At 39.0% G+C, this 17,272-nt stretch overlaps 1 protein-coding gene across 1 annotated transcript in view; it reads left to right on the top strand.

Annotated features, from left to right (window-relative positions):
• LOC122792414 (xanthine dehydrogenase/oxidase-like) overlaps window positions 1-17,272 on the top strand; it is a 1,368,088-nt gene that overhangs the window by 1,108,827 nt on the left and 241,989 nt on the right. Inside the window, exon 24 of the mRNA XM_044060203.1 lies at window positions 8,934-9,048. Within this exon, the coding sequence (XP_043916138.1) occupies window positions 8,934-9,048 (115 nt within the window). The remainder of the gene's footprint in view (window positions 1-8,933; window positions 9,049-17,272) is intronic.

Below are 17,272 nucleotides of genomic sequence, written 5' to 3'. Positions count from 1 at the left end.
GTACATGTATGATAGTCATATTTAAAAAATGTCACTATTGTTTGCCCTTTATACCCCCGATTTGTTGGGCGTTTTGCAGATTTGTTGCAGTAAGAGGTTCGTTATCTGTCTATATATCTCTGTATGAATGAATAAATATATATATATATATATATATATATATATATATATATGTATATATAAATATATATATATATATATATATATATATATATATATATATATATATATATATATATGCATATATATATATATATATAGTGATATACAGATATATATATATATATATATATATATATATATATATATATATATATATATATATATATATATATATATGAATATATATCTATATCTATATATATATATATATATATATATATATATATATATATATATATATATATATGTATGTATATATATGTGTATATATGTATATATATATATATATATATATATATATATATATATATATATATATATATAGGTATGTATATATACATACATATATATGTATATAACAGTAGTATGGGTATATAATTCCCCCTTATGTTGAATGGCTCTTGTGCATGATATGTTTGTAAAAGCATTATACATTCCTACAGCTTAGATGGTGTAGAGGTATGTTGCTGTGATTGTTGTGCACAGTGTCCTGGGTTAAAAATATAAAAAACTAAATAAACCATGAAGCATAACCAGGTATGCTTCACAGTGTCCTGGGTTCCAGACTAGCAAGTGATTACATTTTCATTAATGTTAAATGACCAGAATTAATATGTTTGTAAAAGCATTACAACTTCAACAGCTGAGATGGTGTAGTGGTACGTTTCTGTGATTGTAGTGCACAGCATCCCAGGTTTGAGAATTAGCAGCGCTGATTCTTTTTTTGCCGGGCAGAACAAGGGCTGATGGAGACCGAGTGATTAAGGCACTTTTAAGCAATTGTAAGTGGATTTGTGTGGTCTTGAGCAGTGCTAAGCATTCCTAAGAGATGGTTAAGCCCTCTTAGCTTCACTTAGCACAGCTTACTCCTGCTTACACCCGCGCTAATTTTCTTTAAGGAAAAGAAAAAAGGGTGATAGGAAAGTGGTGAAATGTGGGCAAGCAGAGGGTAAGACATTATGAAAAGCAGCTAGGGATGTGCAGGACAGGTGTAGGAAAGGACTATAGCTCTATATTTCTTTGGCAGCAACAACTGTGAATTGCATGTGTAGAATTTGGAATTTACTGCCTCACACCCCACAGGGAGGGGAGTTGGCAACAGACATTTGCAGAGTAATCTGTGGGTTGATTGATTTGTTCCACTGTACATGGGGACAAAATGTAGACCTATGTATGAGGCAATTTTTTTTTGCGGGACAGATGCCCTGTTGTAGGTATTTTTTTAGAAGGTAGGTTGGGTGGGATAGGTTGCAATTGCAGACAGACAAGACAGCAGACAGGGGTGGTATATGACACATGAGGGGGGTAATCACCTTTGATGGGGAGGGTGGTTGGGAATCCAAAGCCCATGAGCCCCCAAATGGATATAGTGGGACTGAGGTCCCCACCCATGGGCAGTCACCACTGCTCCTTCATGGCCCCAAAGGTGGCTGTGCTGGGGGCTGGACAGGAAGGGTGGCCTGCCCCTTGAGTTGCACCAGGTGGCCCTCAGTTTGGTGCAGCTGCCCACCCAACTCTGCTTGGCTGGTGCTGCGCACCAAATCCCAGAACTGGCTGTGGGTGACAGGCTCCTGTCCACTCCCACTCCCATGGGGGGAGGGGCCCTGTCCCTGAGGCAGTTCCACCCGAAGGTGGTGCAGGACCAGCGAACGAGAATGTCCTGGATTGGGTCCAAGATGTGCTGGGGCCCAGTGTCACGGCCAGATAAGGTGGGACAGGCGGATCTGCTATGATCTGCCTTCCCAAATGTGCTATGGTGCTGAGGTTTTAAAAAATATGTTGGTTAGTCATGAACAGCACATTTCCAGATTAGTTATAACAGCATGCATGGGTGTTCCAATTAACCCCATAAAACAGATTTGGAACAGTTGCATAGCAAAATGAAAACATGTATAAATGGAACAACAGTATGCATCGTAACAGCATGCCAGTAACATTGACGGCAACAGGCCACCAACAATGGTATTTGAACAAGGTATGTTAACATCAACCAATCAAATATCTGAGCAATAACAGAACACAAGTGCAAACATTAGGTTTGGAGTAAAACATACCCATAATATATGAATTATTGTACTGATCCATATGGGATGGAGGGAGAGACAAAAAGTCCAGTAACTGTTTATCCTTCTATTTTCCACAATAGTACAGGTCAATAATCTATGGGTCTGCCTTCACTTTACATCTGCTTATGGCCCATAGCTTCTGCAGCACAAACATATCTATTAAACTGTCAGCCTGGAATGGTATGGAACTGTGATAACTCTGGGTACATGACTAGAGGGGACTCATACATGTCAGGGTTACATATCTGGCATAGGAGAGGTACCCTAAAGTGTTTTGTGAGTGTGCTACTGGCATACTTCAACTGGTTTCCTATCTGTGTCCAGGGTTATTGGCACCAGTGACCACTAGCCGTGACACTTTAGAGACATGTATTAGGAAGAGTACATGTTGTATATACCTACCCTGCTGTCATTTGCAGGCATGTGGTGGGACAGTTAAACAGTTGTACACATTTTATTAGTATTTCCTTCATACAGCTACTACCAACATTTCCTTACCTGTGGGGAAAATATCTGTTAACACTACCTGTTTTTACATTTATTCCTGATTCCTTGTGTGTAGATATGCACACATCTTAGTACCACTCCCTGGATTCGAATCGTGTTTGAGTATGCAAAATTAACAACTATGCTATTTCTCATTACACTGAGCTACTGGGGAACTACTGTTTCTTGTTTCACTGGTTTCTGCCTAAGTCTCCTGGTTAGACAGTCTGGACTTGTGTGATGCATGCATGACAGATAGTTATTGTGCTGTGCATTAATCCTTTGGATTACTACAATCTGGAAAGCAAAGATTAACACAAGGCAATGCTGGATGGAATACACTTTGAAACTTTACACCTTACTATTCAGGGTTCAGAGCTTAGTACAGTATAGATTTCACATTTCAGTTATATCTTGTTTTACAGATCCACCTTCTACAGTTTTTCTTACAGCTGGTTCACAGAACAAACTCAGTTAATGTATTCTGTCACAGCCACATTTGCTGTGAAGAACCTGTATACATTCTATGTGTCTACAACAACATCATGCCAGAATAAACACAACATTTGTTTGTAGGGATTTTTATTGCACATCAGTATTAGTTGATCAAATTTTATTCAGTTCACACAGTAACAGTATACCTACTAGCAGTAATAAATATACTCCTTCTTAGCTATTTGAACAATATACTGCAAAATAGACTTGTACTCACCAGCCTGTCAGCATGGGCTTCTAGATTCATAGCCCTCTCTGCTGCAGCAGTAGGGAAGAAAAACAAACCTTATGCATACCTGTCTATCACATTCTCGGGCTAGCATTTGCTACAAACTACTTGATAGTGATACGCACTACTAGAGCATTCCATGCCCGTGCATCTTGGATCCACTGGACCAAGAGCACTCCCCTTCCTCTGCTGTAGGTCAGCATAGTAGTGCCGTACATGCTCACTGGTCTGGGAGATGCCAGTAGAACTGGTGAGATGATATGCGAGATGGTCCCAGGCCTCCGCTTTGTATTGTGAACACTGGTACTGGCCTTGCAGCAGTCTCTCATCATGGTTTTCTACAAGGAGTCCAGCCATGACCCTGGACTCCTGAATGCTCCAGCACTGTGCCTGAAAGTGCGCTCCCTCTCCAATGCCAGACATGTTCCTGCAGAGATCATACTAAAGAGGTTATGGCTGTATTCTTGCCTGGATGGTTTAAATAAGGCCATATTCCCATCCTTTGCTATCATTGGATCATTTCAAAAATGCTGAGCACAGCTTAGCAGTGTGCAAATCCGCTAAGCTGAGTTGAACAGTGCTTAAAGGGGTACTTGCTGCTCACTGCTTAACAGTGTGCAAATCCACTTAGCTGAGCTACCTGCTGCTTAACAATCACATCTAAGCAATGCTTAAACCTGATAAGCATAGCTGAGAATAGCTAACCATTGCTCACTTTTCATTTTATAAAAATATCAGAATAATGACTTCATTAGTAGGTGTATATGATTTACTTTACATGACATCCCTCTATGTGCTTTCATTACATTAGCAAGGGATGTGACTATACTGTATGGGACACTTGTGTATACATGGGTGATTTTACATGTTACATGCACTCACACTTCCATTTTAAACCAGCTACACTACCCTGGTTGACAAAAAAACAGTTACTACATAATTTACATTAAAAAAATAATTTTAACACTGCTTTCCCATATCCATGAATGCCTGCATTTAAAGCTGGGATTCTAACCACTACACTATCTCATTTTGGGAATTTCAACTGTACATTTTTATTTATCCTATGGGATGTTTAAGTAATGCTAAGTGGAGGGTCATAATATGCACACCCGCTCATTTATGCTTAAACATTTCTTAGCATGGAAAAAAAAATGTTTTATTATTATTATATCATTAAGTCATATAGTGAGTATTGTGATTTTCTGACAAGTCATTGAGGACTGCAGTCAGGAAATAATGGCATACATTTGACTTTCAGACTTCTATCCTTTGGAAATTCATGCTAATGCATAACCTGTTTTCTATCTACTTTCTAAGTTTGTGAGGGGAATATTTATGATGTGTCCCTATTTTTACGGCTTTGTCCCTCCATTATTTGTGCCTTTGTCCACATGGACTGCAGTCAGAAAATAATGGCATATATTTGACTTTCAGACTTCTATCCTTTGGAAATTCGTGCTAATGCATAACCTGTTTACTATCAACCTTCTAAGTTTGTGAGAGCAATATTTAAGAAGTGCCCCTATTTTTACGGCTTTGTCTCCCCCATTATTTATGCCTTTGTCCACATTTCCTGCTTTAGCAGGTTGCGAGGTATCATACGGCACTTTTACAATGCAAGGGGTGTGTCACAGAATCTGTCACACACCCCCTGTATTGCTTTCCTGCTCCCCTATGTATTTCAGTGTCCATGGACACTGAAATACTCATTTATTTCATTTCAGTGTCTGCAGACACTGAAATACTGGCATAATATTAGAGGAATTCTCTAATATTATGCCACATTGATTTTAGAAAGTGCAGTATGGCACTTTCTGATTTCAGGGGGCATGCTAACTGTGCAAGCAGTGCTAGAACATGCCCCCTGCACTCGTTCACTATTCGTGTCCGTACAGCCCTTGTCAGTGATGCACCTTCATGAATATGCAAGGTGCGCTGCTGTTAGGGCTGTATGGACATGGACACGATTCACTCCATGCAGGAATAGCACTATTCCTGCATGGAGTTTATTGAATCCCAAGGGATATTTACTATGCAGATACTTTAACCAACTAAGCCACAGCACTACTTCTAAGCCATAGCACCAAAGTGACTCTAATGAAATAAAAGTACAAATGAATAATGAAGAGAAATCTTCTGTAATCATGTTTAAATTTTCAGATGAAGGTTAGCAATGAAGGAGTAAATTAAAAAGGTTCAAAAGGCATGTTACTGTCATGCTGCCAGCCCAGCTATCTGGAATTTTATAAATAATTATTTGTCATTTGTGAATATTGATATGATTTATACAGAACTGCATGTTATGTACTGAGCTTCAATAATGTAACCACAGCATACCCTGCTGGAACATAGATTATTAACTTGCAAAACTTAAGAATAGTTGAGGTTAAGTTACTTTATAGCTGCGCCATAAACAAGAGATGTTATCTTTCAGTTTCAGTGCAGAAGCAGACACAATGTCTAGAGCTAGAAGTGTTTCTATTGTCTTAAAATGAAAGTAATTACTAGGTTTAAAATGTAAAGTGTTTTATTGTTTTATGATTTCCAAGATCTGGCAAGCATCTGAGAGATATGCATTTTTAACCTAGAGCTGTTAAATTATATTAGTTTCTGTTTTAGCCTGGGAACTGAAGTCAAGTGGCAAAAAGTGATGCCATCCAGGCTAACCCAGCAGTAAAATGTAATATTGATTTAGGAACTCTCTCAAAGAGAGATTGTGCATTTTGGATTTTTTCTTGGACCTAGCAAGAACATCCACTCATCATCATCATCTGCACTTGTCCATCTGTAAGTATGATTTAGGGCATAGTATCTCTCGTATATATAGATAGAAATGTAACAAATATTAGTCTGGATGTTTTCTGTATTTATTTGAAACTGTCCTGCAATGTTTCAAAATATTTCCTGTGATTTTGAACTCTTAAGTAATTGTGTTGATTGACTAAGTATTGTCTTGTTTTTTTTTAGTATTTATTATTACATATATTTAAACCTATCTTTGTGGCTGATATTTGTGAGACATATTTAAGCTCTTAGAGTACTTAGATATGTATTTGACACAGTACAGGCCACTCCTAATTAGCCTTGCAAGTCTTGGTCAAAACTTCCATTTGGATTAATACTAACATTACACAGTAGATTGAACACCCTTTGTTAAGGGCCTTATAATAGCTGATAAGGATGGCTGGTAGCAGCTGGAACTACCTTATAGTCTGGGCAAAAGGGGCATAGCTAATAAGCCTGTGCCAGCCCTTCTCAAGTGTGTGTGTGTGTTTGTATATCATTCAAATCTGTGTGTGTGTGTGTGTGTGTGTGTGTGTGTGTGTGTGTGTGTGTGTGTGTGTGTGTGTGTGTGTGTGTGTGTGTGTATGTCAGCTACTCGGGCAGGGAAACTAAGCACTGATTGGACAGAGAAGGTGCTGGAGGACTTAGCTTGGCCACTCAGCTGCAATCTCAACCCTATAGCTGTGCCAGTGGGGAGTCTTACTGGGGATCTGAGGAAAGAGGGAGAAACCAGCCCCAGAGTGACTGTGATCTCTGTATGCTCTTAAGGGAAATTGCACTTTAATGTGTGTGCACTTCTCATCTTCCCAGTGTGTACATCCTCTAGCTTTTGCCAGTGGTAAGGATGGAGGCTCCTTGATCAAAGGGCCAGTGCAGGGGTGTCACAGTTACCACTAATAAAAAAATTGCAGACAGTGAAAAAAATATCCTTACATCAGGTAAAAGCATGAAAAAAAACTAAATAGAAAGTCAGAAAATGACTACATATTGTTATTAAACAAATGGGAACTGTAACAGCAAGTAAAGGAATAAACTAAAGAACCACATGAAATGATACATCATTGTATTAAACATATATTTCCAGTAGTAATTATTGTTAAAAAGTGTGTCTCTATTTTGGTGCTTAAAATAAATCAAAATGATTTACATGTATAGAGGAGAATTCCATGAATCAGACAATCAATGCGTGCCATGGAGTCATGTCATGTACTATTGCTTCTTGCAACAATGGTATCTCCATGTCTAAGGTACCATTAAGTATTTGTGTGCAAAGATGCATTTAGATTGAAATAAATGGCATGCAGATGAATATGCCATAAAATGCGACCCACCACCAGGCATATAAAAGTCACAAGGTAGAGGGTTCAAGTTTTACCTTTGAAAGGGAAACTGGTTAGATTTAAAATGGCCCACAAGGGCAGCAAGGCTAATGGTTTCTTAAGAAATCTAGTGTCAGCTAAACGATTTCATATGCATCTTTTAGAGACTTCAGTTTAGTGGAACCAGCGAATTAGAATCATAAGCAGATCCTTACAGCTTGCTGCTTAATTATGTCCTGTCATCTGTGTAATGCAGATGACACAGGACCACTGAGACAGGATTAACAGGTGCAGTCAAAGTAGAGTGACACAGCATGAGATAAAGGGATGAAAATGGACTTTATTCTGAAGTTGTTTCAGACTTCAAGCACATTGTCACAGTAGTCAGGAAATCCTTCTACATGGCACACCTCATCACAAAAGGTTTCTCATCAAGGAAAAAATAGGCAATTGTTCCCCCCTACTCATCACTCAGACCCATTATAGAGTGCAATGCCCCTTTTGGTATGTACCTCACAAGACATCTACAACAACTGGAAAGGCCGCATAAATACCTAACAACGAGGATTACCATCCTCAAACAGATGCCCTACGTAGACCGTCTCAAAAAACTCCAGCTTTACTCCATCACGTATCATCTACTCAGAGGTGATCTTTGCCTAACATACAAAGCTATGTCAAATGAGAACTATTGGACATGTTCCACTTAAAGAAATCCCAATCCATCTGAACTACATGCTCTAGTGACCTAAACCTTGTAACCACAATAAACAGAACATACTGGGGGGATAGATTCCTGTCCCAGAGACTTCCCATACTCTGGAACAAATTACCTATCTATATTAAACAAAGCTCCTTATTAGCACTCTTCAAGAAAAATCTTGATGATTGGATGGGAAATAGGAAATTCACCCCAGGGATCACTTCTGTGGCTCTGCTCGACAGGGGCACAAGAAAATAATTTTCTTGGGTGGCGAAAGCCAGGGTACCTTTTTGGCTAGGCTTTTATAGGTCCTAGGGCCAATAGCCTAGTACCTACCTATGAACCTATATAAATATCACACACACATAAAGGAAAAAATGAAAACAGAACAAATCTGTTTATGTTATTTCTTTATTAAATAACTTATTCCAGGAAAATCTGTGATGCTATGACTTGACAAAAGGGAGGAATATACTGGTCTAAAAATTGATTGCAAATACCTTGTACACAGATTTTATGCCCAAGTGTACATATGCCCACAAAGAAGATATTACTTGCCAGACAAATTCACAAACATTATTATAAACAAGAAAACATATTTAATTCCTACCAGTTAATTATTTCAGGTAAATAATTATATATTCATCAGTTAAGTAACAGAAGAACTTTTTCCTTGCCTTTTTCAGAATTCCAGACATTGGCTATAATTTTGAGAAGAAAGAAGGACAACCATACAGCTATTTTACATATGGAGTGGCCTGTTCCGAGGTTGAAATTGACTGCTTAACAGGTGATCATAAGGTTGGTATTTTACCCTTCCGTTTTTAAACTACAGTGGGAGCTTTGAGAAACATTTTTAAGTTGCACACACTTCCACACATAATGCTGGTATGAGTTGCCTTTCTTAATGATCTAGAGAAGGAATTGTTAGGAATTATTCGGTAATCTACATTAAATCCCAGTAAATGATGTATATTGTATTGTAAAAAAGGATGAGAGAAAGGAATAAGGTTAATAAACCCTACTGTATATCTAAGTACAATTGACTTATTTTGAGATTTGGACAAGAAAAGCACGAGAATTGATAATTTAGTGGGGAAAATAATATGAGAAAAATGTAAAGAATTCTGGATGTAAATGAATACCAAAAAACATAAGAAATTCTAAAAATATAGAAACTAATATGTATAAGTGATAATGGAGTAATTAAAAGAACTCTCTGCCTATACTAATTGTAGTATGCAGGTTGAGAAATTAGTTTGACAGGGAGGAATTACAGTTCTGATTCATGATAAAGCTGCATTGAGAAACACCTCATTAGTCACCCAGTAACTAGTTTCTAAATTGAACACTGAACTGCCATACCTGACACTACTAGTGTTTTCATTTGCATCTCAAGCATCATAATAGCAAAGGCACCACCTGCAAACACATACAGGCATACACATTTACACTCCTGGACATTTTCATAAAGACACAGAAACACACACATGCAAATATTATTTCATCCACAAGCAAGCCCATACAAACTCTCTATCAGTCATGGAAACTCTAGCCTATACATTTATATGCTCACTTCAAAACACACTCACCCCCCCCCCCCCAAACACACACACAAATATATGCTGCTCTCCAAGTGCAAACATGAGTTAGACACATCATTATTACAGTACCTGTTTCACTTATATTGCAAGTAATAATTCTAAGGATCAAAATTTCCTTGTAGAAATCTTTTACAGACTTTTGTTATTGCTGATAATTATTTGTTGATCAACTAAGTTCAAACCCTAGCTTTTGTGGTAAGCAAACTATGTCAGTTTAAAGATTACATAGGCAGTAGAAAAGTCCAAGTCAGATTTAAAGTTACCATCTGTACTTAGGAATGCTCTCCTCTGGCATGCCCCTGGGCTCAGTATTTTGGCCTCTTCTCTTTTTTGTTTTCATTAATGATCTAGCATCCTCACTTAACAGAATATACAAACAATCTTGTTTTATTAAGCTCTGTTAATTATAATGATACTGTTCAAACTAGTCTGCAGGAAAAGGTGAGCTTTGAAAAACATTTTTCCAATTACACAGACACGCACACACATGCATACACACACACATGCATGCACACACATGCATACGCACACACATGCATACGCACACACATGCATACACACACACACACACACACACACACGCATACACACACACACGCACACACACACACACACACACACACACACACACACACACACACACACACACACACTAAGAAATGTAGGCTGCTATCCAACTCCAAACATGGGTTGGCCATAGCACTACTACAGTACCCATTTTGCTTATATTTTAAGTAACAATTATGAGAATCTAGGTTACCTTGCAGAGATCTTTTTATTGACATAAAACAGGCTTCTGTGATTGTTAATGATTATCTTTTGAACAACTATGTTCAAACTCTAACTTCTGTTGTAGGTATGTTTACAGATCATCTAAGCAGTAGGAAAGTCCAAGTCAGATATAAAATTACCATCTCATACTCGGGAATGCTCTCCTCTGGCATGGTGCTGGGTCCTCTCTTGTTTTGTCTTCATTAATGATCTCCTCCTGCTTTCACCATCCTGACTTATACAATAATCAGACAATCTTATTTTATTAAGACCTTTTAACTACAGTGATACTGTTCAAACTAACCTGCAGAAAAAAGTGTCTCCCTTCTCTGTAAGTGTTTTTACAGAAACAGACTTGCAACTAATATCAGGAAAACACCAGTAATATTATTTGATACCTGATCTGCCTCATGGATGCCTTATTAAGCTTTATAACATCTTTAATATCACTTCTACCCACATCCTTACTGTTAAGTACAGTCCTTTGGCTGGTCCGTTTCTCACCCTCTCATTATATACCACTCATTATTTAAAAACTTTGATCGATATTCACACTCCTGGGTTTCAGATTTATGTAGCGGTAATCTGTGAAGAGTGACACTATGGCAACGTACAAATAATATCAGTGGGGGTTATTCATATTTGACTATGAAAAAGTGCAGGCATTTTGATAAATACACACCTATGGCAAACGCATAAAGTTCCTGAACATAAACATTAAGTGGAGTGTACATTGGCATGTTACTGAGATTCATACAGATAAATGTAAAAGTGCCTCATTAACATACAAAATGCATAAAGAAGCCTGAATTAAGTGTAACAGCACCATATTCATTTAGAATTATTCGAGTTAGGTGGCAAATTAATTTGGGGACTACAGACTTGTTAAATTAATAAAAAATATTAGGAAATATTGGAAACTATTATGAAGCAGTTCTGAATGAGGTATATTTACTGAATTCACTTCAGGAAATGTTTGTTTTATTCATATAATGGGCATATCACAATGCTATTAGCTAGCATTTGTAAATGGGAAATCATTACAGCAGCAGCAGAAGTGGAAATGATTAGTGATCGCGGAGAAAATCATTTGTCCTGGTGTCTTTAAGTGAGTGTGCATACATGGTCAAAATGCAATAATTTATCTGAAGTAATGAAGTTCCAAGGATGTTTTGTTGGCTGAATATAGTGTGTCTTTACTGGGAGATTCATGAGAGTCACTGGCGTTATTATGATTACAAGAGTATGGTAGGGGCTAATGAAAGGATGGATGTGATAACAAACTATTTTCTTTGCTTGGCTGGACTCAGCATGTGTATAATGGGATTTGTGTCATAACTTTTTTTCTGAGGAAGTCAGGTGTTGTTTGACTGATGATTATATGAAAAGTTTTTATGTATGACCGTTTATTGCTTCATTTACTTTGGCTTATTTGGGGCCACCGTATAATGAATCTTGGCTTAGCTGCACTCATTTTAAGGCAGTTCAGATAGCTGAAACATATTTGTGTAATGACTATGAATATCACTCTTTAGTTGAGCACATTCATTGTATTGCACTCATAAATGTGTGAGCATGTGCAATCACCTAGAAGCTATATGCAGAATACTTAAAATTCTAACTCCAGAAGGCATTATGTGAGTATAAAAACATTCTCTTTCTCAAGTGGGTATGCCTTTTCATTTTTTTTCATTTTTATTATTCATTTACAAGAAAAAAAATTAACAAAATGCATAGTGAATGCACAGTGCACAAAACATGCTCTTATATTCAGTAATGATAGTATTATATCCATTGTATCTCCATATCAACCATACATGTACAATCACTTAGAAGCTATCTACAGAACACTCAAAATGTTTACTCCAGAAGACATTATACGTGTAAAAATATATTCTCTTTCTCATGTGGTTAGAGTTTTTTATTATATTTTGTTATTTTACTGAATGATTTACGAGAAAAAATTAACAAAATGCATAAAGAATGAACAACGCACAAAACATGGTATTATATTCAGCAATAGTAACATAATATACATCATATCTCCACATGAACTACCAACTAATTTATAATATCACTAAATGCCCTATAAATAAATAATGTAGACTCTACAATAATGTGCATGCCATCTTGACATTGGAGGCCACCTCAGGGATACATTTTATGCTGCTCTATTAAACCTAATACCACTGGTATCAATTTACTTAATTTGTATGGAAATTGGAGATTCAGGTATAAGAATACAGAACATCCTGTTTTTTTTGTTTTGGTTGAACCACCAGTACTTGCTTCTTCAAATCCTCGATCCTGTCATTTACTAAACTGCTTGTTCTGCTGAGGGTCACAGTGGTAGCAAACTGACTGGGATAGATCAGAATTCCATAATCCCCAGCAACAGTCACCTGCTCTTCTTTTAAGATCCCTAGATTCTACCAGGCAGCCTAATGGATGTAATGTCCCTAAAACATCTGGATTGTGTGCCTGGATGTTCTATCCATTTACCATGACTCTTACACCTTCCATAGAATTTGTCCAGCTGGCATTCTCACAACATACTGAAACCACCTCAACTGACACCTTTCAACATCTAAGAGCAGTGGCTGTCCTTCTGTGATTCTTCCTGATTGCTTTTTATCTCACGCTGTAAAAAACAAACCTATTTTTTTCACTTGTATCGGCAGTCTTATCATTTTGGTCAATCTGTAGTCTTATCATTTTAGTCATTAGACAAAGCTTATAGCCATAGAAGAAGAATGGGATAGAGATAGACCAGATAATTAAAGCTTTTCCTGATAACGTGGCTGTCACCGCACTACCACATTACACTAATATACCAATACAAATGCCACCATTCCACCTATCCACATGCCAACATCAGAGTCCTCCCTACTGTCTCTTCATCTGCAGAAGGCAGTCCTCTCTTTTCCAGCAGAGAACCATGATCTCTGATTAAAGGTGCTGATTTTCAATCCTAGTCACATCACACCCAGTAGTGAATTGCTACATTATATGCTGCAGGTAACAGTAACAAGGCTAATTGAGAAACACTATCTGCAAATAACAGTGATGTCACATTCATGGTCATAGACCGGACACTGTCCAGACTTTGGATGTGCCTGGAAATCTCATACATGAAAAAAATCACAAAGAGCAAGAGAGACAAGACACACCCTTAGAGGATGATCTACACCCACTGTCAACATATTCAACTTGATGTTGACAATGTGGACACACATCTCACTGATCAAATGCAGGGACTGACTATGACACAACAGCAGCAGCAGTGGGGCCCCATGATACTGGTGCTTCCTACTAGACATTTTGGAGTAGGCAGCCTTCTCCGATTCTACAAAACATATATAGGCAGTGTAATGGATTTAGGCTTAGGTTCATAGGTTCATACTAGGCTATCTGCCCTAGGGCATTTATAAGCCTAGCCCAGAGTTTTGTGGCTTTCGCCACCCCTTTAGTTTGAAGGATACTATGCCCATTATTTTGCTGTGCCTCTGTCAAGCAGTGACACTGAGGTTATCCTGGGGTATACCTGCGATCTCCCATCCATTGGTCAAGATTTCTCTTGAACAAAGCCAGCGAGGTGCTCTGCCTCACATGTACCGGGATTTTGTTCCACAGCATAGGGAGTCTCTGGGTGATGAATCTGTCCCTCCAGCATGTCCTATTAATAGCCGTGTTGAGGTTTAAGTCTCTTGCCCTTGTAGTTCTGACGGATTTAGATCTTTTGAGGTGAAGCATGTTCATTAATTCTGGGTTGGACATGGCCTTGTATGTCAGGCACAGGTCACCTCTGAGCAGACGGTAAGCGACTGAATAGAGCTGGAGTTCCTTCAGTCGGGCAGCATAAGACATATTTTTGAGACCCTTTATCCTTTTGGTGAGGAACCTCTGGGGCCTTTCCAATTGCTGCAGGTGTCGGGTCAGATACATTCCGAATGGGGCATTGTACTCAATCATTGGTCTGATGAATGATGAGTACAGGGGAACAATGACCTCCCTTGATCTAGATGTGAATCCCTTCATGATCAGGTGGGCAATGTAGAAGGTCTTCCTAACTACTTTGGCAACGTGAGTGTCAAACGAAAGATTACTGTCAACCTGGGTCCCCAGATCCCTGATAACCTCTTCTGTGCTTAGTGGATTGCCACCTATATGGTAACTAGGGGTAACCTTGTTTTTCCCGAAGGGTATGACTATGCATTTTTTGGCGTTTAACTTTAGGCCATGGTTCTGACACCAGTTATCCATTTCTATGAGACCCTTCTGAAGGATGTCTGTGTCAGATGGGTTTTCAACTATGGTGCCCAGTTTGCAGTCATCTGCAAACTTTGTCAGCCATAATCCTCCTGTGTTTGCTTGTACTTCTGAAAAGTAGATGCCGAACAAAAGTGGGCCCAGGAGTGAGCCCTGTGGGGCACCACTTGTGACAGGCTTGGAGTCTGACATGGCGCCAGCAACTCTGACCCTGTGGGTTCTGTCGCTTAGCCAGTTTGCAACCCATCTTGTGACGTATGGGTTTACATTTAAGCTTGTAGTAGCTTCCTCCTTTTGTTGTAGAGCTTGTTTATGGCTGGGGTCCACCAGACTGGATGCTTGCCTTTGGTAAAAAGAGTCTTTGTTTTGTTTGGGATTGCCTGATCCATGCAGTCCTGGAGGTGCTGGTAGAAGGCATTAGTAAGTGATTCAGCGGTTTGAGTAATGGTTTCCGCTGGCTCGGGGGCCTTGAAAGAGACCACACCAGTCTTTAATAGTGTGAAGTCGGCTTTTGAGAAGTTCTTCACTGTGGTCTTTTTTATCTGGGGTGGGGGCGGGATGTGGACTTCCAGTGAGATTAGTTTATGATCTGATCTCACCAATGATGGGTATACTTCTGGTGTTGAACATTGTGACCCCATGTTCGTGATGATGAGATCTAGTATGTTTTCTCCTCTTGTGGGGATGGTGACTAGTTGTTCAATGGCATTTGAGTTTATAAACTCTAGGAACCTTTGGGCTAGAGTGTTGGGGCTTGATTAGTGATCCCAGTCTATATTTGGATAGTTGAAATCACCCAGTATGATGGTGTTTGGAGATACATTTATCCCCTCCAGTGTTTTCAGGAAAGCTGTGTGAGGTTCCTGAGTTTGAGAGGGTGGCCTGTAACATGCTACAAACTGCAGAGCAGTCTTGCCTACAGTTAACTGCACCTGGATGGTCTCCAATGCATCGTGCATTGCCACCAACCTTGAGGTGAGGGTGTCCTTGATGAATATGGACACCCCCCTCCTTTTTCGGTGTTGTCCGGGTTTTGGGGCCGGAACTCATGATATGAGGTAAAACCTGATAGTGCCGGGGTGCTCTCAGGAGCCTTGAACCAGGTTTCAGTCACAGCATAGACATCGATGTTCTCCATACTGAGAAGGTCTTCGAGTGCGTGCATCTTGAGGTTGAGACTTCTGGCATTGAGCAGCATTACCCTTAGTTTTTTTCCTTTTTTGTGTTTTAGGGTGGTAGGTTTACAATTTGAGCCTTGCCTAAAAAAGGCACAATGGGGGTGGCAAGAGCCTTTGCCAAAATCCGGAATCCCAGGGGTGACAGGTGCAAGCCATCCCTTGCAAAGCAGCGTGGCTTGTCCAGCATGTCATCCCAGGCAGACAGACATTGGATCCCCTTTGAATGACACCATAGTTTAAGCCAATTATTAAAGCTGATCATCTTGTCTCTGTATTGTGGCATCATTCTTGGTGAAGGTAGGATACTGCTCAAGGTCAGGGTCATACCTGCCTGGGCTACATAATCAGAGAGCTCCTCTATGTCTCTTTTCATGTAGTCCAGGGAGGTACATCTCAGGTCGTTCACACCAGCATGGACAATGATACTAGAGGGGTTTGAACTCCACCACTGCTAAACAAAATGTGACTAGGGTATGTGATGGACATAATCTATGATCCTTGTATCCTCTCCACATCCTTAAATAGGTCTCCTGGCCATCAGCAGTAATGGCCTGAAACACAGTCACCTGCTTGCTCCACCTCAATCAGTCCCAATAAACTCTAACCAAAGGAACCCAAAAAGGTTTCCTTCCCAAAACTCTAACTGAATTAGATTTCCCAGGTTAAGTATTGCTTCTTTTTGACCACTGCAGGTGTAACCGTGGTTATGTCTGAGGCAGAGTCCCTCTTGACATTGGCCTCTTTCACCATAAACAATGTAAGATACAAACTTTTGCTAATAGCAAGGTACTGCTGTTGTCTCCATACAACCCCTTACTGTTGTAATGATCATTCTGCTTGCTGCTTCCTAATATCTTTGTCCCTCAACATGCCTCAGTAAGCCGTGGGTCCAAGCATGCCCTTTTGGATACATCTGAAACATTTAGCAAAAAAATGGAAAAGATAGTTACAGGGTTTTGTACATTCACAAAGGGACAGAGGAAGAGCCACACAAGAAATGCAAAAAAAATATTTTTTTTTATATTGAGACAAATTAACCTTTATCAGAACCATAACAATATTTATATTAAGCCAAAATGCAGAAACTTTAAACAAAATTAAGTGGGTTCTCTGTATTAGATTCATAAAGATAAGGAGCAAGAGAAATAAAACAAGGCTGAGGTAGCAACGGACAATAAATAATGCTGGCATGAGTTGCCTTTC

The sequence above is a fragment of the Protopterus annectens genome, chromosome 1.part2 (genome assembly GCF_019279795.1).
Source record: "Protopterus annectens isolate FY-2018-M chromosome 1.part2, PAN1.0, whole genome shotgun sequence".
Lineage (NCBI taxonomy): Eukaryota > Metazoa > Chordata > Ceratodontiformes > Protopteridae > Protopterus > Protopterus annectens.
The sequence above is the reverse complement of the archived record's forward strand: the minus strand, read 5'-3'. Positions and strand labels throughout refer to the sequence as shown.